This window comes from Terrapene carolina, unplaced genomic scaffold (genome assembly GCF_002925995.2).
Source record: "Terrapene carolina triunguis isolate 2854851 unplaced genomic scaffold, T_m_triunguis-2.0 Scaffold231, whole genome shotgun sequence".
NCBI classification, from domain to species: domain Eukaryota; kingdom Metazoa; phylum Chordata; order Testudines; family Emydidae; genus Terrapene; species Terrapene triunguis.
The window spans coordinates 4,860,676-4,885,301 of NW_020664582.1; the positions used below are offsets into that span (position 1 = coordinate 4,860,676).

The window sequence follows — 24,626 nt, forward strand, 5'->3', positions numbered from 1 at the left end:
GGCTTCTGCAGACTTTTGGCGATGAGAAAGAAGGAGAGAGCTGAACCTAGAGGGATTTATTTAGTTCCTGGTCCTGAGACTCTCAGCAGGAAACAGCCCACTAATAAAACCAACAATTGGTGAAGCAACTAAGGGTGATATAGTCAGTGCAACTTCCCCTTTTCAGCGTGGATACAAGAAGCTGCCCGATGCACAGGCAGAGAAGGAGGCGAGGGCAGCAGTGAGCGTCCAGACAAACAGCTCTGTCCTACCACCAGCTAAATAGCCAGATTCTAGCATTCAATACAGGGGCCAGCCTGAGCCATGGAAGATGCGTACATCAGACACATTGAGCTGCTGGGCTTCGAGAAAAGGTTTTTTCCAAGCCAACATTATGTAAGTACTTGGAGATTACACTGCAGAGCAATAAACTGAAGGGTTTTTTTTTCTTTAGGTATAGTTCCCCTGGGCTTTATTTTACCTTCAATTTTAAATAATACCTTGAAAGGGAAATTCTAAAAGTAACATTTTGGGGCAATGCTGCTGCTCTTCTGAGCTGAGACAGCAGGCTGGATTGTAGTTAGAAATGTCTGTTCCAGACCTGAACACCCAAGTGTTCAGGGGAGTTTGGGTCCAGATCTCACCTGCTTGGCTGATTCCTATCTTTGTAATAGGCCAGGGGTGGCCAACCTGTGGCTCTCCGGAGCTGCATGCGGCTCTTCAGAGGTTAATATACGGCTCCTTGTATAGGCACCGACTCTGGGGCTGGAGCTACAGGCGCCAACTTTCCAATGTGCCGGGGGGTGCTCACTGCTCAACCCCCTGCTCTGCCCCAGGCCCTGTCCCCACTCGATCCCTTCCCCCCGAGCCTGCCATGCCCTCACTTCCCCCCCGCCCAGGGCCTCCTGCGCATGCGAAACAGATGATTGTGGCAGGCGGGAGGCGCTGACTGGTGGGACTGCTGGGGGCTAGGGGGTAGGAGCTGATGGGGGGTGCTGGCGTATTACTGTGGCTCTTTGGCAATGTACATTGGTAAATTCTGGCTCCTTCTCAGGCTCAGGTTGGCCACCCCTGTAATAGGCTGAAACAAAATGAGGGGTGCTCAGAGCCAAGAACTTTGGGGCACATTGGAACTGAATGCCATGGCTCACATCACGGCTTTAATACGGCGGGTGTCACAGGGAGTTTGGGATCACTTGCCACTGTTGGAAAAGCAATTCTGGCTCTCTGTTTTGCTCCAGTCTCTCTTGTATTTCTAGTCTCTGGCTAACCTTTTCAATCCCTCATCTCTTCTCTGTAGACAACAGAGCTAGTTGAAATTTTTCAATCAACAGTTTTTTGGGGTGGGAAAACAAGTTTTGCTGTAATAAAAATGTTCTGTGAAAACAGTTCCGCGTCGATGAAATTTTCAATTTTTTGATGAACCAAAATGAACATTTTAAAAAATTCATTCTGAATTATTGTCATGGAAAAAAATTGACAGTTTTAATGGAAATAAAATAGGAGTTTTCAACCAGTTCTACTTTTCTTTGAGGTTTTTGTAATTAAATATTGCCTCTACTCAACTGCCCTGCAGCTGAGCCTCTACAGAGTTGGCTGATTTTCTTCTAAGCATCACAGCAGAAGGTCTTCTTGGGAAGAGATATGAAAGAGAATGGGACTTTAGCCTCATGGATCAGTTCTGGGGGGCATTCCATTTGTGGGGGCAGTATAGAAGAAAGCACAGGGGTATTTGAGAGGAGCAGACAAGCAGGTAGTCTAGACTGGCCCCATGGGTGGTGTGAATGGAGCGAGGGGGGCAGGGGAGTCCTATGTGATATCTGCTGAATGGCTGTTTATAGGAAATCGGTCCTTTGTACCAGCCTGTGCTAGAAACTGCTGTACTGTATATGCTTGCTGTTTTTTCTGTGAATAGAGAAAAATGAGGATTGTCACTGACACAGGTTTGGAGATTGTAGCTAGACATGCTGAGTGTGTGTGTGTGTGTGTGTGTGTGTGTGCTCCAGCAAACAAGGGTATCTACCTGGCATCTCTTGGAAAATGGTTTACAAACAGTGATTGTTTCTACATGGCGGTAAAAATTGGGGTCCCACAGAATAAACTGCAGAATCTGAACTCTTTGTTGTTCAATAGGTTTACATGTTCCTGGTGAAATGGCAAGATCTAACCGAAAAACTAGTCTATCGAAAATTTACTGAGATATATGAATTTCATGTAAGTCAACTCTTGGTTCGTATTGGTTCAGCTAAGTCTGGCTTGCGGGGGCAGCGGGCTGGAGGAGCTTAAAAGGCAAAAACAAAGGCCAAATTCTGTCCGTTTTGGAGAGTGCTATGCAGGTTGTTCTGGTATGGTTATAGAATTATAGAAGATTAGGGTTGGAAGAAACCTCAGGAGGTCATCTAGTCCAACCCCCTGCTCAAAGCAGGACCAACACCAACTAAATCATCCCAGCCAGGGTTTTGTCAAGCTGGGCCTTAAAAACCTCTAAGGATGGAGATTCCACCACCTCCCTAGGTAACCCATTCCAGTGCTTCACCACCCTCCTAGTGAAATAGGATTTCCTAATGCCCAACCTAGACCTCCCCCACTGCAACTTGAGACCATTGCTCCTTGTTCTGTCATCTGCCACCACTGAGACCAGCTGAGCTCCATCCTCTTTGGAACCCCCCTTCAGGTAGTTGAAGTTATAAAGGCTTGAGGCCATATTCTGTCTGTCTAGACCTTTATAACAGGCTCATCACTGTGGTATGGGAATGCCTATGCTTTTTATGCATGGTGATGGAAGGTTCACAGTGACTTCAGTGGAAGTTGCACGTATGTTTTCAGAACCATAATATAAAACTTGTAGCATTCAGTCTGGGCCAGGTGACCTCAGAGCATATGTGATCTGATTTCCTCAGGAGAGGGACAGGAATTGAGTGGCCTGAGAGTGGCTTCTCTAACTCAGTATCTCCAGTGCCACACACCAGAAGAGCCATCTGCCGCTGCAGTACATCGATAGTTTCAGCTTCATTTAATCATGGACGGCGTTTATCCATCTGTAACACCTGGATAACAATCCTTCCCTTACGAGTGTTGTGAAGCTTTATTCCAGTCTGGAAAGTATTCCGGTCCCCAGATGGAGGCAGACTATTATTTGATGATTATTTCTTTGCCTTTATTTACAATTTATATTAAGAACTCAGAGTTAAAGGGTAAAACTTTCCCATTTTCAAAAGAGACGTAGGAGCCAAAATCTCCATGAAAGGCAATGGGACGGAGGCACCTAAGTGCCTAAAAGTCACTTCTGAAAATGGAACCTGGCTCCTAAGTCACTTAGGCACTTTTGAAATTTTTTTTACCTAAAGTCCTTTGATGGGTGCCCAATCCTGCAAGGTGCTGAGTGCCATCAGCTCTCAGGATCTGACCTTTTAATGCTAGCTACCTGATTTCTCAGCACAATCAGCGAGCTAGCTGTCTAGGTGCTATAAAATGGGATGCAAAATTGAGCTCTCCATTGGATGCGCAGTCAGAGGCCAAGCTGAGGCCTTTGGAAAATTTTGCCTGGATATGCTGACTGGATTGTGCACCTAATACTGGTTTCTCTTCTCATGCTAGAAATCCTTGAAGGAAATGTTTCCCATTGAATCTGGGGACATCAACATGGAGAATAGGATCATCCCTCACTTACCAGGTAAGCAGATGTATAGTGCAGCCAATCTCTTCAAAGCAGGAAGCTGGAATGAAAAGGGATGGCAGCCCCTCTGTAATATGTCTGCATATACACAGACACCATGGTCTTCAGTGGGGATGGGACCTGAGACCTTTAAAACTATACAGTAACTCCATTAGGTGTGAGTAGCAGACTGTTGTAGTAACTGGAACTCTGCACTAGAGGGAGACATGATTAAATGAACACCCACCACAAACGGCTTGGTGTCCTTGTGTATTTCCTGAAGTGTAGGTGATCAACTCTAGAAAAACACGATACAGCTGCAAAGTGTGTCCGTGCTTTTAGAGTCATTTTAGCAGAATCGGTAGGGCTTTTAGGTGAACTGACATGCTTCTGTTTTAAAAAAAGAAAAAACAACAAATTAATTAAATTACTGTAAATAAAACATCAGAGGGGTGGCCATGTTAGTCTGGATCTGTAAAAAGTGACAGAGAGTCCTGTGGCACCTTATAGACTAACAGACGTATTGGAGCATGAGCTTTCGTGGGTGAATACCCACTTCGTCAGACGCATGTGGTGGAAATTTCCAGAGGCAGGTATAAATATGCAGGCAAGAATCAGTCTGGAGGTAACAAGGTTAGTTCAATCAGGGAGGATGAGGTCCTCTTCTAGCAGTTGAGGTGTGAACACCAAGGGAGCAGAAACTGCTTTTGTAGTTGGCTAGCCATTCACAGTCTTGTCAAAAGCAGTTTCTCCTCCCTTGGTGTTCACACCTCAACTGCTAGAAGAGGACCTCATCCTCCCTGATTGAACTAACCTCGTTATCTCCAGACTGATTCTTGCCTGCATATTTATACCTGCCTCTGGAAATTTCCACCACATGCGTCTGACGAAGTGGGTATTCACCCACAAAAGCTCATGCTCCAATACGTCTGTTAGTCTATAAGGTGCCACAGGACTCTTTGTCGCTTTTGTAAATAAAACACTCGCTTCACCGACTGTTTCAGATCACAAATCAGTAACCGCCTATAGCTCAACTTCTGGCAGATGCAGGGAAAGTGGCCTAACTTCCCCTGAAGTTGTACATTAATGTACACCCATTTTCAGTCCCAGCCACGTCTCCCTCTTGAAATCTAGGGATGAGATGAGCGACCGCTGTAAAGACCCATGTCAGCCTGAGCACCATCCTTGGCAGGCAGAAAGCTTTTCAGGTCCTGGGGCTACTTGTTAAGGCAGTGAGAGTCGGGAGATCTGTGTTCTGTTCCCAGTCTTTGGCAAGTCATTGCACCTCTCTGTGTGCCTCAGTTTCCCCTCACTGTAAAACGGGGATAATGCTACCTATCTCCCTCAGAGTGATTATGAGGATTAATTCATGAATGCTTCTGAGGGAATGCATGCATAGAAATACCCATTACTTCCTTGGGATTACCTGAGTGAATAAGTGGAGCAGGATTTAGAACTCAATCAAGCTTGCACTGAAATCAAGAGGTGGACTTTACTGGGAGCTGGATTTGTCATTAGTCCCTATCACTGATCTGAGTAACCTTTGGGTAAATGCAAACCTACTAACTGCCATTGGCTGGGGAATGCCCCCAAAATCCCCGCTGTACTTTCCCCCGTCCGCATAAGGAGTTTTACACACAAGTAGTTTCTCAAAGACGATTTCACTTTGCTGACATTAGTTACTGTAATAGCTGTGGTGGGTGGGGTCATATTTCTCTGTCAGCATTTGTTGCTCTATTTTTAATGAAGAAATCCCTTCGATATGAGGAACACCCAACATCTAGTCTGTTGGATTCAGCAGTGAAAGGTGGTGATCGTAAAGGGAAAGACGAAGTGGTATGTTCGTCTGCCTCCTGTCCTGGTGCATGAAAATTCTTGGCTCCGTTGCAAAGTTGTTGCTATGGTCAGACTATAGCAGCTGTGTCTTGGTTTTGCTGAAAGGCCCCAGAAACAACATCTGTACATTTGAGGAAGTTGTAAGATCCACCAGCATAGCCAGGAGACAGGGCCGGCTCTAGGTTTTTTGCCGCCCCAAGCAAAAAAAATTTTGGCTGCCCCCCGTCCCAGCCCTGGGCTCCTCGCTGCACCCCCCTGCTGCCCCAGCCCTGGGCTCTCCCCACCCACCCACACCCCCTGCCGTCCCAGCCCTGGGCTCTCCCCCCCCACCCACACCCCCTGCCGCCCCAACTCTGGGCTCCCTCATTCCCCCCCACCATTGCCCCCCCCCCACCCCCCCCTCCCCCCCCAGCCCTGGGCTCTCTCCCCCCCCCACCTGCACCCTCCTTCCGCCACAGCCCTGGGTCACTGGTAACTCGCTCCCACGGCAAGTCATTCAGCAGGAATTTTAGTTGTGCACAGGACACAGACAGGATTGGTTCCTGCATGGTTACAGAACTGCAGTAAAGTGGAACAATTTTCAGCTTGTGTGATTGGAGGATATCTGGATGCGTATTATAAGACTGTCCTACATAAATGAGGAAAAGTTGAGGTGCCTTTATTATGCTTTTGTTCCACTCTTTCTTTCTATGGGGAATTTGCCAATGCAATATCACTATCTTCCTTTTAAACAAACAAACAAACAAAAAAGGCAATGGCTGTTGAAAATAGCAATTCCAGTCCTAATAACCACTGGGAAGCATTGCTTGCTCAATTTTATCCTACTTTTTCTACAGCAAGTTACAGTGGATCAGTATATTTGATTTGGGAGAAATGAAGTAACAACTGCCTAAACTGAGCTTGAGTACTCCTGAATTTTGAGGTGTTCAAATCTGGAAGGCAGGTGCTGGGGGGGACTGTGGCTCCGCGGGGGAGCACGGCAGCCATGTATGCAGCAGTGTGTCTGGCACTGCGTGGAGCCAGACACGCTGGTCTGAGTGGCACGGTAAGGGGGCTGGGGGGTTGGAGGGGGAGGGGTTGGGGGGGGGGCAGTCAGGGGACAGGCAGTGGTTGGATAGGCATGGGAGTCCCGGGGGTTTGTCAGGGGACAGGTAGAGGGTGGGGTCCTAGGGCAGAAGTTGAGGGGGGTCTCAGGAGGGGGCAATCAGGGGACAAGGAGCAGCAGCGCTTAGATAGGGGGTTGGGTCCTGGGGGGCAGTTAGGGGGGGGGGGGATGGGGGGACGGGGGGCGGGGGGGGTTGGGGGGGTGGGGGTTTCTGGGGGGGGCAATCGGAGGGACTGGATGGTGGCAGGGTGGGGCTACCCTCCCTCCCTGTGGAGTGTCCTATTTTTTGAATGTTAAAATATGCTATCTCTGCCCTTCCCAGGGCAGCTCTCCATTCACAGCAGGCTGCAGCATGAGGTCTCAGCTACCTCACTCCCTCCCCCTCTTTCCTGTTGGTAGTGGCCAAAGGAATGCTGGGAAATGTAGTTCTTTCCCTGCTCCAGGGCTGGCTCTATAGGCAGGGAGCTAACCAAGGAACTACAGCTCCCAGGGCCCCCTGTTGGTTCTCAGCTCCCAGGCTGGATCCTGCCGCCCCTGCAAATGGGCTGCCCCAAGCACGTGCTTGCTTTGCTGGTGCCTAGAGCCGCCCCTGCCAGGAGAGCTGCTTGTAACCCTCATAGCAGTTCTGCTGAAACACAGGACGCGCTGAAATTCTGAATGAAATCCATTCAAACCTTTCTGAGTCACACGAGCAGGAAAAATTCATTGTTCCACTTTTCTCAATAAACTAAAGAAACAGACAAAAAACTCCATTAAGAAATCGTTAATAGTATGTTGGGCAGCCGCGGCTGAAGCGCTGGCCCGTTGTCTTACCTATGGCCTGTATGTGTGCAAAATAAACAGCAGGAAACCACTCTCCGTTATAAAATTCAAAGGACTCACTGGAGAGTTACACTTGCCACAGCAATGTGCAGGCTTTAACGTGCCGTATGGTGCACAAGACACCAAATTAATATAAGCCTGATGCAGATAGCTTGACGCCTGTCGTGTGTTGTCTGTGCCAGGATAGGTATGAAGTTATTAGTACAGCAGGAACAGCTGAGAACGATGGGAGCGGCTAGATGCTGAGCACGTCTGGAAATCTGACCATTTAGGTGCCTACGTGGGAGCTGAGCTCTTTGGCCGTGTGGCCCATAGGGTGGGGGAGGGAAATACAGTCCCTGGCTAGGGGTTAATACATGTTTATGGGTGGGGGAATTTTCTTGGCTTCCACCTACACAAATAAACCACGGGTTCCCATAACATTTGACAGTGAGGTACCGAGGTGACCTTCAGAAGACCTATATCAAGATAGACCTTCATTTCCCTGGAAAGAATGACTCAAAATGCAAACCGCACCCCTCCGTAACAGTGCGGAGATTCATTCCTCTGCCCGCCACCTGAACACAGTAACCAGCAGTATATTTATAGTGTTGATTTGCCTAAAGGCACATGGGTGTGCTCCAGAACGAGCACGTAATAGTATTGATTTGAGGAACTGAAAGAATTTCCCTTGTTAATGGGTGAAGTTAGTGGTTGCACTGGATTGTAATTTATGCATGCACCTGTGTTCTTCAGAGTGCTCAAGACAATGTACTGATCATTTCATTATCTAACGCAAACTGTGTTTATGACGCTTCAGCCTGCGTTCTGATAGTTCGAGAGAGAGGGGATCGCTCAGCCTCACAGAAGTGAAGCAGGACCATTTAGAACAAAGGCTGGCAGCTTTGTTCTAATCTATTGACCCATAAGAAGCTGGGGTGATGGCTATGGGGATTATGTTAGAGCTCCACAGCACTAACATGAGGTCTTCCTCTCTCCATCAGCCTGTTCCCTTGCGGGGGCTGGAAGTAATCTGCTCAGATTAGTACTCTCTCCACAAAGCTGCTCTGTCTGTCTTCACTGCAGAGCTTCTGCTTAGATCCGGGGTGTGCAACTGGCTGCCACGGGGCTTCTGCTGCTGGCTTGACAGAAGGAGGAACTCTGTGCTCCGGCAACAGAACTTTGTTAAAACTTAGGTCCGTATTTACAATGGGCCTTTCAAAATGTTTGCCAAGGACATGTTTTTCCGAAGCACCCTTGGGATGTAGCTGCACCGATGGCACCCATTTGGTGTCAGCAATAGCCACCGCTTTCAAAAATGTCCCCTGTGGCATCTAAGGACGCTTTGAGATGCTCCCAAACTCCATTACCTTAGAAGGGCGCAAGAAGCCATCTGAGTAACAGTCACTATAGATTAGAACCTTTTTGGGTTCTACTCAGCTCTTTTTCAGGTTGATATTCAGTATCGAGGTGACTGCGTGGGCAGCTCTACCAAAAGTGCTAGTCACAAAAAATAAGTCTCCCTGGTTTTGCTCTTTTCTAGCACCCAAATGGTTTGATGGCCACCGGTCTACACAGAACAGGCAAGGCACGCTGACTGAATACTGCTACACCTTGCTGAATCTGCCGCACAAGATTTCCCGATGCTCCCATGTTCTGAACTTCTTCAAAGTCAGGCCTGATGACTTGAACCCACCCACAGACAGCCAGTGAGTACGGCCACTTCCACCAGAACTCAGGCTGTCTTAACCACTTAAAAATCCAGTCTAGATATTTTTCTGTGAGATCTGCTCTAGTTGAAACAGGAGTTAATGCAGGGAAGTCCTGCAGCCTGTGTTAGGCAGTGGATCAGACTAGATGATCACAATGGTCCCTTCTGGCTTTATAACTATGAATCTAACTCAAACTGATATTAAATTTGTAATATGCACATTTCTATGCAACTTTCTTATGTTTGTCTTTACCCCAGTGAGAAGGGGAAGAATTCTCATCCACTCAATTGCTGATGTTCTGATTAACGTGATCAGATTTCTTCTATTAATATAATAGGAGACTAACATCCTAGAACATATAAATAATATGATATGATATATTACATTGCCAGAGCACTAATAACAGCTATAGTTAAGGTTGCCTGCACATTTCCATTCTAAGCCCCTGTTTTCAGGTCAAATTTTCAGAAAGATTGAGTGACTATCGGGCTGAAGTATTTCAGGCCTGGCCTCTGCCCAAAGATGAGGTTATTTTCATTGTTTATTGCATAGGAATTGGGTACTATCTCTTTAAATAGTTAATGAGCCCTCTAATGGCCTTCCCTATCTTCTAAGGGTACGTCTACCCTTAGAGGGTAGGTACCTGGAGGTGCAGGGATGATGGCCAAGATGGTCAGGGATGTAACCCCATGCTCAGGGCGACCCTAAACCTCTGCCTGCCAGAATCCGGGAGGGGAAAACGGATGGACCTTTCCAAATTGCCCTGTTCTATACACTCCCCTGATGCTCTGGTACTGGCCACTGTTTGAGACCGGGTACAGGGCTAGATGGACTATGGGTCTGATCCAGTATGGCTGTTCTTATGTTCTTTGTATGGAGGGAAGGGAACCCTGTTGCTGATAGGAACGGGGAGAAAACAAAGGGTCAACATCCACTGGCGTTAAACTGACTTCACTCTTGTTTATCTAGCATCAAGAAACCAGAGACATTTTTAGTGCCAAAGGACTCCAAGAAAAATGTCGCAGGTAAGAAGAAGTTGTGGTTTTTATTCGGATGCTAGTAAGCAACTGTTCTAGCCACAGTGAGCACATGGTTCCATCAGCATTATGGGAAAATATCTACAGAGGGAGAATAATCTCTAGTGTTCAGCACAGGGCATGAGCTTCCTTGCCCCAGGCTGGCCCTGCTGCAAGGCAGATCTCCTCAGCCAAGGAGCAGGAAGTGCCAGCTGCATACAGAGCAGCACGGCCTTCTCTGAGGAAGCGGCCTGTAGGGTGGGTGTAGTGAATTCAGAAACTGCTCCTGGAGTGGCGAATGGAGGGTTCCATGCTAGCCTAAAGGGATGGCAGCCCCAAAGCGGGTCCAATACAGACCCACTGTGACACTGAGTGCCAGACTCATGCACCCGGAAGGAGTCAACGGGGCCTCCAGGCCATGCTCTCACCAAACTCGGGCGAACGCATTGTACTGGAGGTTGCATTCCAACAGCACGGTCGGCCCTGATCCAGCAAAGCACATATGCCCAGTAAGGATGGACTGAAACACGTGCTTAAATTGTTTGCAGAACTGGGGCCTTATGCAGGAGTAGCGTTATTTCTCGATAGAACTGGACAGAAACCAAGTTCCTCTCTTCATGCTTGGGGCACCCAATAGAACATGGATACGCTGCCCTCTCTCCTTTCGTACAGAATACGTCTTCGTTCCAGACGCTTCCCATGCGTGACTGGAGTGGGTAGGCTAGGTCTCCCTTGAAAGTCAAACCCATTTTCCTTTCCTTGTAAGGTTTCAAACCTTCAGCCGGGGGCCCGCGTGGCTCGTGGGGCTGCCCATCCCTTCTGCAAACGCCATCTCCCACTCAGCACCTGGCTGATAATGGTGGCTCTGTAGGCCAGTGCATATTTTACAGGGTCACCTTACCTGCTGTTCCATTGCTACTGCTGCCTGCAGAGAATTTACTGTCAATGGGAGAATTGAAACCTTACCGCAGAACCAGCCTGCCTGGGGCAGCAAATGTTTAGTGACTGTTTATTCATGAGTGATGGCAGCCTGTGATGGGCAAACGTTTTCTGGGACACTTATGCAACATGCTAAATACTACTGCTTACTTACTTTGCTATCAATATAATAATTTGGGGTCCTTAAGCAGCAGTGGCTGTCTTGCTAGTGCAGTTATAACTCTTGCTGCTCTTTTTCTTGATCCTTGTTAGAGGAACTCCCAGAGCATTGCTGCTGAGGGTGGTGAGAACACCAGAACTGCTACCCCTTAGGGAGTGAGAAACTTTTGGACTTTCCACTGAAGTTCTGTGGAGTTTCCCTAACTTCTCCCCGGGCGATCAACAGAAATGTTCTGCTTTACTGCTGGATAGAAAACGATTAAAGGAGCTCATGAAATCCTGTCCCCACTTCTCTCTTGCAGACATTACTGGCCCCATCATCCTGCAGACGTACCGAGTGATTGCCGACTATGAGAAGAACTCCAGCTCCGAGATGGCTCTGAAAACTGGGGACATGGTGGACATTGTGGAAAAGAGTGAAAGTGGTAAAGCCCATTGCTCTGGAGGGATGTGCCCTGGCTTCAAAGTTCAGGGCTGATCAGATCCAGCTTGTTGTTTCAGCCCATTGTAGAGACAGGGATTTTGTTTTGGGCCTATCTCTAGGTCTGTAGAGAAGTAGCGAGGCCTAGTGGGTTGGGAACAGGCCTGAGCGCTAAGCACACTTGGGTTCCCTTCCTGGCTCTGCCACTGATTCATTCTGTGATAGTTCTGTGGGCGCCAGTACTGAGCCCACAACAGAGACTAAGTGGGGAGGCAACGTGTCTTTCCAACTGCTTTGCGCTGTTAGGGCAGCAGGTGTAGCTGGGATGGGGGAATCTCTGCACCCACCAGGGAGGCCTCTATGCTGGAGGTACCCCTGCAGGGAAGCCGCCTGGCTGCTTTGTGGCCACCGTGCATAGGTGAAGGAACTAGGGGTGCTTGAAGTGCTTTCCATCATATCCAGGGTTTACAGTGTGGTTCAACGGCTCTCGGCACCCCCACTATACAAATTGTTCCAGCCACTCTATACAGGTGCAACCACTGCCACATAGCCACAGTGCAGGGAGGAGTTCCTCCCCATGCATCTGTAAATCACAGCCCCTGCCTCCCTCCTGAGGGGTGGCTCAGCTAGTGAAAGCTTGCGTGGTGCTTTAGACCCGCAACATACTCTACGTGTGGACGGGAAGCTCTTTGGGGCAGGGGCCAACTTTTTGTTCTGTGTTTGTACCACACCGAGCACAGGAGGGTTCTGGTCCAGGTCTGGGGCTCCTGGGTGCTACCGCAGCACCAAGAGATAATAATAAGGGAGTAATAAAGTGAGCATCTGTATATCGAAATGTGTTTTAAGAAATTCCGTGCCCTAAGTATGGAAGCTGAGAGCATTTATATATATACACATATATGTAAAGACAGCAAGCATCCTATGATCACAATCCTGCCCTGACTGAGGAAAACGGGGAGTCACATGACAGGGGATGTCTCTTAGTGAGGCTGTGATGCAATCCTAGAAAGCCTTTTGAGCTTCCCTCATGACTCCTGGGATTGGTGCCCAGCGAGGAAATAACATTTACGGTCCGCATGGTTGCAAAACAAAAGTGGACTTCCCCTCTCCTGTTGTCATGGTGATTGACACAAAGAACCACTTCGAAACCGTGACATACAGGAGCTACTTAGGGAAACACTGCTTCCCATCCTGCACAGTCAAGTCACAGTGAAGTGTTCAGAGGCAGATGCATGACTTATTTGTACATACACAGTAGCCTCTTTCAGGCCCGGATCTAGGTTTTTTGCCGCCCCAAGCAAAAAAATTTTTGGCTGCCCCCCAACCCAGCCCTGGGCTCTCCCCTGCACCCGCACCCCCTGCCGCCCCAGAGCTGGGCTCTCCCCCCCACCCCACCCTCACCCCCTGCCGCCCCAACCCTGGGCTCTCTCCCCCCCCTACCTGCACCGCCTGCCGCCCCAGCGCTGGGCTTCCCCCCACCAGCGCTGACTCCGCCCTCTCCCCCCTCGCCTCCAGCCGGTCCAGCACTGGCAGGGTCGGGGTAAGCAGCGGGGCTCCCGGGCCGCGCCTCAGCCCAGGGTCCCTCCAGCCGGGGCTCCCGCCTCCAGGACCGGCCGGGACCAGGAAGGACAGAGCCGGGGGACTGCCCCGGCAGGGGGCTGAGGAGCCGGGGCAGGGCAGCCCCAGAGGGAGCGGAGCCCCGGTGAGCGGGATGCGGGCCCCGCACGGCAGCGCCCCTCCCGCTATGGCCCCGCTCCTGCTGCTGCTCCTGGCCGCCCTGCCGCAGTCCCTGGGCGGCTCTGGCCGCTTCGCCCGGCTGTGGCGCTGGGGGGGGCGGCCGCCCTGTGGCACCTGCAGGCGGCTCCGTGTGCCCCGAGGGGCGGCCCCCGGCCCGAGTGTCCCACGCTCGAAGCCCGCCCAGCCATAAGGTGCGGGCGCTGCTCCCCAACGCGAACCGCAGCGGCCCCAGGGCGCCCCCGGTGTAGGACATGCTGCTGCTGCCAGGGCCGGCTCTAGGCTTTTGCCGCCCAAGCGCAAAAAAAAAAAAAAAGAGGCTGGCTGGAATGCCACCCCTGAAAATGTGCCGCCCCAAGCACCTGCTTGGTTTGCTGGTGCCTGGAGCCGGCCCTGGCCTCTTTACCCCGATGATCCTTACAACAGCTCTTCCCAGTCCACCTTTCACTCCTTTGCATCCGATTGCTTTCCACACAGAGGTTCCTTAATGACCAGTCCAATAGTCAATTAAAGATCCAGGATTTGGGTTTTGTTAGGCTGCCATCAATGTTTTCTAGAATATTCTGGAACAGCTACTTCGGTAAACTTCCAAATGTAGACAGGGCCTTAGGGAATCTTATCAGATTTTCTAGGCTCGGAAGCCATAGACAGTTCCAGTTATGCTACCGATGCTTCATCGGTAGGAGAGGCACAACGGTAACCTCTGAAAATGAATATCAAGATAGGTTGTCCCATGGTTCTGCAGTTTAGTTGTCCCACAGATGAAGAACAGGGCCAGGAGACCTGGATTCTATTCTCCACCCTGCTAGTGACTCTGTGGCTCTCAAAGAAGTCCCTTAACTTCTCTGTTTCTCTCTTTCTCCTCTCTGTCCAATCGGGTTAATGACGACGCCCCTAGCTCACAGACCTGGGGTGCGAGTTGATTTGTACAGTTTTTGGAGCTGCAGCCTGCAGAGTACAATGAATGGTATTGACCGCTGTGCTGTTTGCTGCTGGCTTTGTTACAGGCTGGTGGTTCTGTCAGTTAAAGAATAAACGTGGCTGGGTCCCAGCCGCTTACCTGGAGCCTATGGAAGGTCCTGATGAATCTGAAGAGCAGGATCCGAACTATGCAGGTAAAAAAACCCAAACCCACACCAATAGATCCCCACTGGACAGCTCCATGTTCCTGACCAGGATTTTGGAGTAATCCTAGAAGAAACTGCACTTGGATGATTCATCTCCGAATTTACAATGAGCCAGTATGTGCTAGGGCTGGACTTCACGAGTATAGCCAGTGCTGTGTGAATTCCCATGCAGTGGCACCATGATCAATGGCGCTTATAGTTTAGGTCCCTCACTACTGACCTCAGTGCCCAAATCAAACCCCAGCACTTGAACCTCCCCAAACTATAAGGAAGTCCAGAGCTGGATCCAAACTGGGTCTTGTTTAAAATGGGATACATTGTTTGCGTGTTGTCTCTGTCATTCCGGAGCTGTGGTCTGGATCACTGAAGAGCCTTTCTTTGGATATTAACGCCTAATGCACCCTTTAAGCCTTTGTTTCTATTCTCTTGTGCTCAGGGGAGCTCTATGTTGTCAGAAAAGGCTACACAGCTGCAGAGGATGATGAGCTGACACTGAAAGAAGGAGACGCCATAGAGGTTATCCATAAGCTACTTGATGGCTGGTGGGTTGTCAGGTAAGAGAAATCCAAATCACATGTCAGGGTAAATGGGATTTGATTCTTTGGACCACTCCGGGGGAGGGCTAGAGAGAGAACCTGGCCATTCAATCTAATTACCGACATGAATTATAGGGTGGTTGTTATAGATGAGGCTGGTAGCATCACCCATTATTAAGGTTGGCTAACACTTCCCATTATAAGACCCTGTTTTCAGTTGTTTATAACTTTGCCAAACTTTAATCATTTGGGCTGAAATTTGCCATGCTAGGTGTCTGCCTCAGATTGATTGATTTTTTTTGGAGGGGTGGGGGGTGGGGAATTTCACCCCAAACATTCAGCTGTTCCCAAGAATGAGGCTGGGGAAAAATACATTGATTTCCCTCCCCCCTCCATATTAAACTATTTCGGAGACCTTTTCCTTGAAAAGCTTTAGTGCTCCCATGCTTTGGAGCAGGACCTTGAAACGTGTGTCGCCTTTGTGTCAGGGATGTGCCTTTTGCCATCCCCGTGACACACTGGGCCAAGTTATAAGCCTTTCAAAACTAGCAGTTGGCACTTGCTCAGCGGAGGAGACTTGCTATCGCACAGCTAAAAGCCCTTGAGCTTCCATTCACAGTGAGCCTATCCCAGCCTCGTCTGAGCAGAACTTTCCCTGAAACTGCAGCTCTGCTGTGCGGCATGCTGGGGCAAGGCGTAGGAATGGAAAGCAGGGAGGCTGTCTCTCAAGTATTTTCAGTAACCCTGCGGCTGGCGCCAAGTCGCATGGAGGAGGAAGCTGTCTGACTTAACTGCACAGGGGGAAAGAGCCGAGGGGGTGGGGTTGAAGAAGCATGAAGGTTTAGCTCTGCAGATGGTGCAAATCACAACTGGGGAAGGAGGCTGGTGAGGGGCTGAGGGAGATGGGGACCTGCTGGGCAAGGAGAATGGGTCTGTGTGGGAGGTGGAGAATAAGAACTGACAAAGAGAGACAGTTCAGGGGGAGAACTGAACCTGGCTGGGCAAAGAGGCAGCGTGAGGAGGGAGGCTGGACAAGGAGACCGGGGAGGGAGACTGGGACTAGGAGCCAGTAGGGAGAAAAGCCTATAGGGAAATTAGTCATTCTGTCTTCAGAGCCGGGTTTGAATAGTGTGCAGTAAACAAGGCCTGGCACCACACATTTGAACAACGAGGAGAGAAAACAATACTGAATAGCTGTTCATTCAGTGAGCACCATCCATCTGTGCACTGAATGAGGCAGGGGGCCTGTGGGAAAAATAGGATGTGAGCACCTAATTATAGACTGTATCATACTGCATTTGGGAGTCAAAATTAAGGCTGCACAGGCCATCCTAATTCTGGCCATTCCTAACCTTTGAGTGCTTGTCTTTGCACCCTTAATAATGCTCTTCTAACATAGTTTTTGTGTGTGTAATCATCTATTGTATGCCATAGAATTAATGGTACATTGAGATGGATTCTAGCCAGCTGATTGGCTAACGTTTAGGGCATTGAAAGCGCCCACTAGGTGCCTTTTGAAACTGTATCACCCAGTCCAGAGAGATGTCCTGGGTGCTCGGATCAGGGGCCTGTGAACCAGGAATGCTGGAGTTCTAATGCTGGCTCCTAATACCCACTACCCCTATGATTTAGGGCAGGTCACCTAACTGCTCTGCCTTGGTTCCTCATTCTTAAAATGGGACGGGTAAAAGCCACATCACAGGCATGTTGTGAGGATAATTCATTAGTTACTGATTACAAACAATGAGGATGTAAAGTGCCAAGTATTGTAACTGTCTGCGGAGGGCGGGAGGGGGCATCTGTTGGTTTGCTATAGCAATCCTGGTGCAGGGCATTTTCTGCCATAGTGCATCAGCGGCTCCCTGCTGGTCTTTAAGCCTCAGGCGATGCTTTCTGCCTTAATTGTTACTGCTTAAATAAAACAGATGCTTTAAGACACAATGAGCTATGTTTGAAGGGCTTAATGCAACTCCCTTTCAAGTGAATGGAATTTAGATCAGGCCTTACAAGATATGAGCTGTTTCTCAGTGTAGTGATTTTACCCACTCATTCTCTAGAAGGGACAAACTCTCTGAGGTATCTGCAGGCAGGTTTTGAGATGGAGAAGAGGAGCAGGTTGCTTTGTCAGCGGTCACCACTACTAGAGGTTAAAAATAATCCCCCTAGAACTGCTAAACGTCCAGGAAGGTAGATTTATCGATTCCGAGGCCAGAAAGGACCATCTAGTCTGACCTCCTGTAGAACCCTGAACACACAACTTCCCCCACAATCATTCCTCAAACAGACCTGTTAGACAAACGTCCCATCTCGATTTCAAAATTGTCCGTGATGGAGAATCCCCCAAGACCCTTGGTAAGTTGTTCCCCTGATTTGGATAGACATGCTGTCGTGATGACCAAGGAGCTGTAGGTGTAAGTGATGTTGTTTTACACCCCAGGAAGGAAGAAATCACCGGTTACTACCCCTCCATGTATCTGCAGAAATCTGGGGAAGAGAACAACACTGTGAAGAATGAGTTGAGAAACAGAGGCGCCCCTCCTCGAAGGTAGGGTGGGCAAACAGGGTCTGATTGTCCCGTAGAGAAAGTGTGATGAAGCAAACCAGACTGTGGGTTGGAATGCCCATCGCTTGCCCTAGAAATGAGGAACTGTTTAAGTGCTATGTGAGGGCTGGGGGAAGAGGGTTGCTAAAAGGCTTCCTTCCTGGAAAGAAAGACAAAGGAACCAATCTTGCAAGGTGCCTGCTGAGTAAGTTCAATTCCCATTGACGTTATTGGGATATGAGGATGCTAAACTCCTTTCGGCGCAGGCCTATGCAGACTTCACTCGAGCACTGTCTCTACTTGGATTTATTTCTAGGTGTCCGCCTGCAAAGTTTCTTTTCTGGGGATAATCTTGGTTAATTTTCAAATTGGATTCTGTTTTCAAACTGTGTTCACTGAGTCTTTGAAAAGCGAGCAGAGATTTGACTAATCGGAGCTGCCAAACTAGCTAATCTGATGGGAGGATTTGAGCTAATGGAAGGGATTTTATTTTGATTGAAAAGATAAAAGGTAATTAAACTCCCTGGTGCTGATGCAGCAACAACTGCTGGAAAGTGCAGAGTTGAACTGTCTCTCTTCATTTCTGCATCATCCCAAGGCAGGTTTCGTACAGAAGCTCCCAAATCCAGCTTGTGGATCTGATTCTGAGTTGGTGTGGATTGGCATAGCCCCACTGATATCCATGCAGTAAATATCTAGTCAAGCTAAGATATCTATAGGGCACCAGTCACTGGAGTATGCAGTTGTCACTACATAGAAAGAGAGAGAGACACTCTAAAGATATTACGAGTGAGGGATGAACCACAAAAAGCAATGAGTTTGGGTTCAGTCTGGATAAGCGCCCAAAAGCTCAGCTGTTCACTTGCTTTAGCCAAACAAAGTAGCCCTTGTAAGGTACACATACCTCCCCTTGTGAAGAAAATTGCTTCTACTTAGGGCAGCTATGAAATGGGTGCATGTAATTTCACAGATGTGAAGTGTGTTGAAATTTTAGGAGTGAATGGAGGCATGGTAATAGAGTATGAAGCCTCTTCCGCTTAGGTAAACAGTATGAACCCAGTGTGAAAAAATAGCCGGGATAGATAGTAGGTGCCATCTGCTCATAGCTGTTTGAGGCACCGGTTATGAAAATGAGTTGGTCTTAGTTCAGATCCCAGAAGAGAGGCAAACACCTGCTCAGAACTCCCAGGGGCAGCATGCTGTCTTATTCCAGCTGGGAACCCGGCCTCATGTCTTTGTGTTCGTGTTTATTTTCACTTGGTGCAGTACTTTAGTTGTGTGTGATAGGTGTAGCTCGGGAAACAACAGGTTGCAACCATGCTTCCTAAATCATGTAATCTGATCTGTCTATGGGCCAGGTTCTGATCCCATTGAAAGTTATGGGAGTTTTGCCATTGATATCAAAGGGACCAGTATTTTAGTGTGTGTATGACACACACAATGTGAATGCCCTGATAGCCATGAATTCCTACATCGGAATTACACTGGTGATATACCAGAAACAATTGATATAAATAGGCATAGGTTAGCAGTGTGGGCCAATCAGGGCCGGCTCTAACTTTTTTGCTGCCCCAAGCAGCAAAAAAAAGCGCCGCCCCCCCGAGCCCCCCCCGCCGAGCGCCGCGCCGCCGGAGCCCCCCCCTCGCGGAATGCCACGCCGCGCTGCCCCCCGCAACCCCAAGATTGGCCGCCCCTTACCAGGTGCCGCCCCAAGCATGTGCTTGGTTGCCTGGTGCCTGGAGCCGGCCCTGGGCCCAATGGATGGGGCACTTTGCCACTCACCTGCTATGTGATCTAGATAGCAAGTAACTGATGCTCGCCTTCCTCTGCAATGTACTTTGAGATCGATGGAAGAACTAAGTAAGCGTTGCTGTTGTTTACTGTAATTCTATCCTAGCTTCACACTTATTTATTCGTTTTTAAAGCATTCATTCATAGCAGCTAGATGCTGCCTGACTAATTTTACACAACAAATCACATAAGGTTGCTCACAGTTGATGTCATTAATCCATGGTCCTTTTGCCTGGGATAATCAAAAGCAATCATAGGCTAAATCCAATGAGAGTGCTCTCCTCAGGATGAGACTCTGCCAGGTCTACAAGAGGGGAAAGTTCCCGCAGCGGGGACCTGTAAGTGAGAAAGCATAGATAGTTAAAATGGCAAACGCTGAAAGACTCACTCTTTCTCTACGCAGGTCGACCATCCGAAATGTCAAGAGCATCCACAACCAAAGCCCGAAGCATATCAGCCAGGAGACGTACAGACGGAACAGCATGAAGTATAGGAAGACGCAGAGCAATCTCCAGAACAAGTCCAACATTATCAGTAAGTTTCAATCTGACATACCCGCTAGACCGAAAGCCTGTGCCATGTACGGCGGGGGTGAGGACGGTTGTACTCAAGGAGACCCTCATGCGCATTAGGCCTCCGGGCTGGTGGACATCACTACGCTTCCTAGTCTACCCACCACCTGGCAAGTCCTCATACCTTGCTGAGGTTGCTCAGGGGTGTTTGTGGCAGTGGGAGAATCCACACACCAGAGCTAATGACGGCCACTTGGTCTAATTTTGAGCTGCAGACAGCACTTCTACTGCCGTGCCAGGCAACCAAATCAATGCCAGGTCAATCCAGACCATAAGGAATGGCCAAGCGTCAGATTTTCAAGGAGCCGAGCATGTGCACCTCCCATTGTCTTCACTGATGGCTATGGGTGCTCAGCGCTTGCAGGCAACAGGCTACAAAGGAGTTGGGTTTATTCTCTTTAGAACAGTACAGACTGAGGGGCTCTAGAGAAATTGTCTTCATTATGAAATGGCCCGATGAATCTGATGGTGGTTACAGCCTCTCGCAATCCTGACAAAGCAGTTTTCTACGAACAGTAAATAGGGAAGTGGATTTCATACAAAGAGTTAGACATATATGGAAAAAGTAAAAGGGAAAGGCCACTGAAGCAAAGACTACAGATGGAATGAGTTCAAGAGATGTGTAGGTTCGTTTCTGGAATAGCAAGGCATTGAGGGTATGAAAAATCATGGAGGTGGAAATAGGGCAGGCCCCAGAAGGGCCGGTACTAACCCCCAAAGGATGGAAACTAATGATTTCCAATTTCTAAAATGTCTTAAATGCCTGCAAATAATGGGAGGCAATATATAGAAAGCCCAGTGATGCATTTGTGACATTCCTAGTGAATGGGAAGCTATACAATGAGTGTGAAGCAACACAGCAAGCTAAATAGCACATTGAGTTAGCCAGAGAGAGGCCCACACCAAACCTCTGGATCCAGACTTTACAGGCCTAGAGTTTAAGGCTAGAAGGGATCAGCAAATCGTCTAATCTGACCTGTCTAACACAGGTCACCTGCACTCCATACACAACAACCGAAATTAAACCAAAGTGTGTTACAGCCTTCGAGAGACTAGATTACCATGAGCCACAGAGAGCGAACAGGAGGGACCCAGGTACACCCAGTGCCTGAGCCCCCTGCAGTGGCAGGGAATTGATTGTGATATACCCAGATGAACCTAGCAAATGGCCTATACCCCCATGCTGCAAAGGAAGGAGAAACCCTCCAAGGTCACTGCCAATCTGACCTGGGGGGGAAATTCCTTCCCGAATCCCGATCCCACATCCAGCGATCAGCTAGATTCTGAGCAAGAACCAACCAACTGAGAGACAACTTGAAACTTGATCCAAACTCTCCTGCTGGCTCCTTTGCCTGCAATTTGGTGAATCAAAAAGTCGTATTGGAATCTAAATGTTGTGACATCAGCCCCCTCAACTAATCTAGGGCCTGATCCTACAAGGTGCTGAGCCACGATTTAGTAAAGAGCTTTAAGCATGTGTCCATCCCTAATCCTTCACAGATTCTAAACCATTTTTTCAGCCCCGTGTTCCCTTTAGAAGGACCCAATTTAGTACTTGATCTTGGACCCACTGACATCAAACACTTATGCTAGGATTAAAATTCATTGGGAGTAGGGTACCTAAGTCACTTGGCCTCCTCTAAAAGTCCCAGACCAATATGCACAGATATTAAAGTGGGCCTGGCATGGAACTTTCACATATTTTTATGTCTTGTCATTTGTAGGAGAGAAAAATGAAATGGTGGAAAACGTGTCCAAGGCCCAACCGGCCGTTCCGCCACGACCCAGTAAGGACCTGATCATGAATCGTTGTACAGAGAGCACGAAGAGCAAGATCAAATGATCCCATTGGGGGAAAAAATAAAGCTGATGCTTATTCTTTGCCAAGACTCCGTAGCAGACTGGACAGTTCTGTTGAATTTCTGCACCTCTACAAGAGCAGCAGTTCTCATAGAGTTTCTCAGAGCTACAGGTTATGGAACTTCAGTTAAGATTCCCCATATAATTCAGTCTGTCAACAAATCTGAATTGTTCTAAACTTGATGGGCCAAATTTAGTCTTCATTTATACTTGTGCAATCCCAGGGAGTACAATGAGGCTGCGTTGGTGTACACGAGGACAGAATTTTGCAAGATATTCTCAATAACTGATCACATTTGTTTTTAAACGTTTACTATGAACTGCTACACAAAATACAGTTGATCAAGTATCAGAGGCATAGCCCGTGTTAGTCTGTATCCACAAACATAACGAGGAGTCTGGTGGCACCTTAAAGACGAACAGCTTTATTTGGGCATAAGCTTTTGTGGGTAAAAAACCCACTTCTTCAGGTGCATGGAGTGAAAATTACAAATACAGGCATAAATCTATATTGGCACATGAAGAGAAGGGAGTTATCTTACAAGTGGAGAACCAATGTTAAAGGCCAATTTAATCAGGGTGGATGTAGTCCACTCCCAATAATTGATAAGGAGATTCACTCCATGCATCTGAAGAAGTGACGTTTTTTACCCACGAATGCTTATGCCCAAATAAATCTGTTAGTCTTTAAGGTGCCACCGGACTCCTTGTTACAGTTGATCAAGGCACTGATCATATGAGGTGCTGAGTGAACTCATCTCTCATTGACTTTTTTTCATGGTAGATGAAGGTGTTCAGCATTTCATTGCATTGAGCAATAAGAGAGATTCATAATTCATTCTTTTCCCACCATTTGTACTTGGAACCTAGATGATCTGGTTTGCACTTATTCGCTTGCTTTGTAATATAGCCATTTTTGGTGACTCTATTATTGTAGGAGACTCCCAGGTAAAGTTAATACATAAATCTCTTTTAATCCTGTACAGTGTTTTACTAGCCAAATATGTCTGTGGTTTGAAAAGGCATTATATGTGTGTAATACATTCATGTTGGCCAAATGACTGATTAATAAACAAGTCAGAGAAAAGAGCCGCTGAATTGCAGTCTGTCTCCTGCAGCCAAGAGACGCTACATGTTCAGCAAAAGTTGTGTTGCATATTGCAAGAGTTGCTGAAGAAAGGGATTTCCTGACAGACCCTTCCCAACATGCAGTGGCTATTGCACAGTGGGTTTACCACAGGCCTCTTGCAAAAGATGTTGATATCAAAGAGGAAATTCAATCTGGTAATCTACAGTAGCAATCTATGGTTGTAATTGTAACTGATAACTTTTGCTAAGTGTCCAAGGGCTGCTATGGTCTAACAAAACGTGGCTCCCTCCTGCCTTCTGGGGAAAACAGAAAAACGTGTAGAGACTTTTATTTATTATTTGTATCGTGTTTAAAAACAGTGAGTCGGCCCCGTGAAAATCACCAGATTGTCTTAAAAATCACGAGATTTTTAAACAACAAAGTTCAGATTCCTTTGATTTGCCTTCTGATTTTTGAGGCTTTAGGCTTTGAGTTTTCAAGCTTTTCTCTGCAGCCACGAAGGCTAGAAACTTGATTTGCATAACAACCTCAGCTTTCATTAAAAAATACCAAACACCAAATATCATGAAACTTGTGATAAATTGGCGGGAGTTGGGGGAACTGCATGGTAGCACCTACAGACCTCAGTTACAGGGTAAGCTAATGTGATAGATTCTGTTTTATGCATATAACAAAAAGACAGTGCCTGCCCAGTTGAGCTTGCAATGTAAGTATGTAGGTCCTTTCTTCCCCATGCTATGTGCATCTGAGAGAGAAGGCCAGTGGGATCTTTCCAAGTATTTCCAGTCTCTATTCAGTGTTTTGTTTTTCTTCCATATTAAAACATTTTTTTGAGGTTTTTCCTGCATTGGTTCTTCTCCACCACACTTTTAGACTCTGATGCCCAGGCTCTGCTTCTGAGCTGCTCTGGCATCAGATGCCAGGAGAGAGATGGGCCGGAACGGGACGAGGGAGAAGCTCAGTGGAGAGGGTGTGTCCGGGGCGCAGAGCAGCAATGGACGCAGTCACTGTGAAAAAGAAGCAAAGGGGTGTAGGTTAGCGAAGGGAGAAAAGGGGATGTGGGGTGCATGGTGGAATGGGGGCGGGGGCAGGTGGGCCCTTGGGTGCAGCTGGGCCCAGGCCTCCCGCCTTTGTTCATGGACAGATGGGCTGGCTCCCGCCATGGCAGGCACGCTCAGCGGGGCTATGTCACAATGCCACTTCCAGCGCTCCACCGGGCTGGTGCACCGGGGCCAGCACCACCCCCGTAGGGACCCAGGGCTTGCTCTGGGTGGTTATAGTATGGCCCCGGCACGATGCTTTTTGGCTTCTTTCCTGGGGCCCCAAAATTTGGGCATGGCCCCTTTAAATCACAGACATCGCGAGATTTGGCACGTCTCGAACGGGGCTGCCGAAAAGCTCTTGCCTCTGCTGTCATGGCCGCCGCACGTTCTGCCCACGTGACCCACGCGCTGCGAGTCCGTCCTCCTGTGTTCAGGGGAGGGCACCGGGAGGTCAAAGGTGAAGGGTCGCCAAGATGGCTGCTCCCACGCAGCTTGTGCTGCTGCTGTAGAGCAGCGACTAGCGTTGCCGGTCTAGGGGGGCGGGCGTATCGGGCTCTGCTGGGACAATGGCCCCGGCTCCGCTGCTCCTCACTGGGAGCCGGGGCTGGCCGAGGCTCGTGGGGCCCCAGAGGGAGCTGCTGGTGCAGGGACTTCAGGGGTCTCGGAGGCGGCTGCTGGGGTCCCAGGTAGGTCAGAGGGGGCTGCAGG

At 48.6% G+C, this 24,626-nt stretch overlaps 1 protein-coding gene across 1 annotated transcript; it reads left to right on the forward strand.

Moving 5' to 3' along the window:
• The first annotated feature begins 303 nt into the window (after positions 1-303).
• NCF1 (neutrophil cytosolic factor 1) lies at positions 304-21,768 on the forward strand. Its single transcript, XM_024205005.2, has 11 exons — positions 304-375; positions 2,113-2,193; positions 3,577-3,652; positions 8,920-9,085; positions 10,058-10,113; positions 11,505-11,627; positions 14,365-14,472; positions 14,921-15,038; positions 17,458-17,565; positions 19,757-19,887; positions 21,650-21,768. Exons 1-11 carry the CDS (start codon positions 304-306, stop codon positions 21,766-21,768), a joined length of 1,158 nt encoding a protein of 385 aa, XP_024060773.1.
• Positions 21,769-24,626: the final 2,858 nt, after the last annotated feature.

Excerpts from the sequence above, each read along its gene's own strand:
- NCF1 (XM_024205005.2), top strand. The coding sequence starts at position 304 with ATGGAAGATGCGTACATCAGACACATTGAGCTGCTGGGCTTCGAGAAA. Across the intron at positions 11,628-14,364 it reads TGTGGAAAAGAGTGAAAGTG|GCTGGTGGTTCTGTCAGTTA; the intron begins GTAAAGCCCATT and ends GCTTTGTTACAG. Across the intron at positions 14,473-14,920 it reads GCAGGATCCGAACTATGCAG|GGGAGCTCTATGTTGTCAGA; the intron begins GTAAAAAAACCC and ends TCTTGTGCTCAG.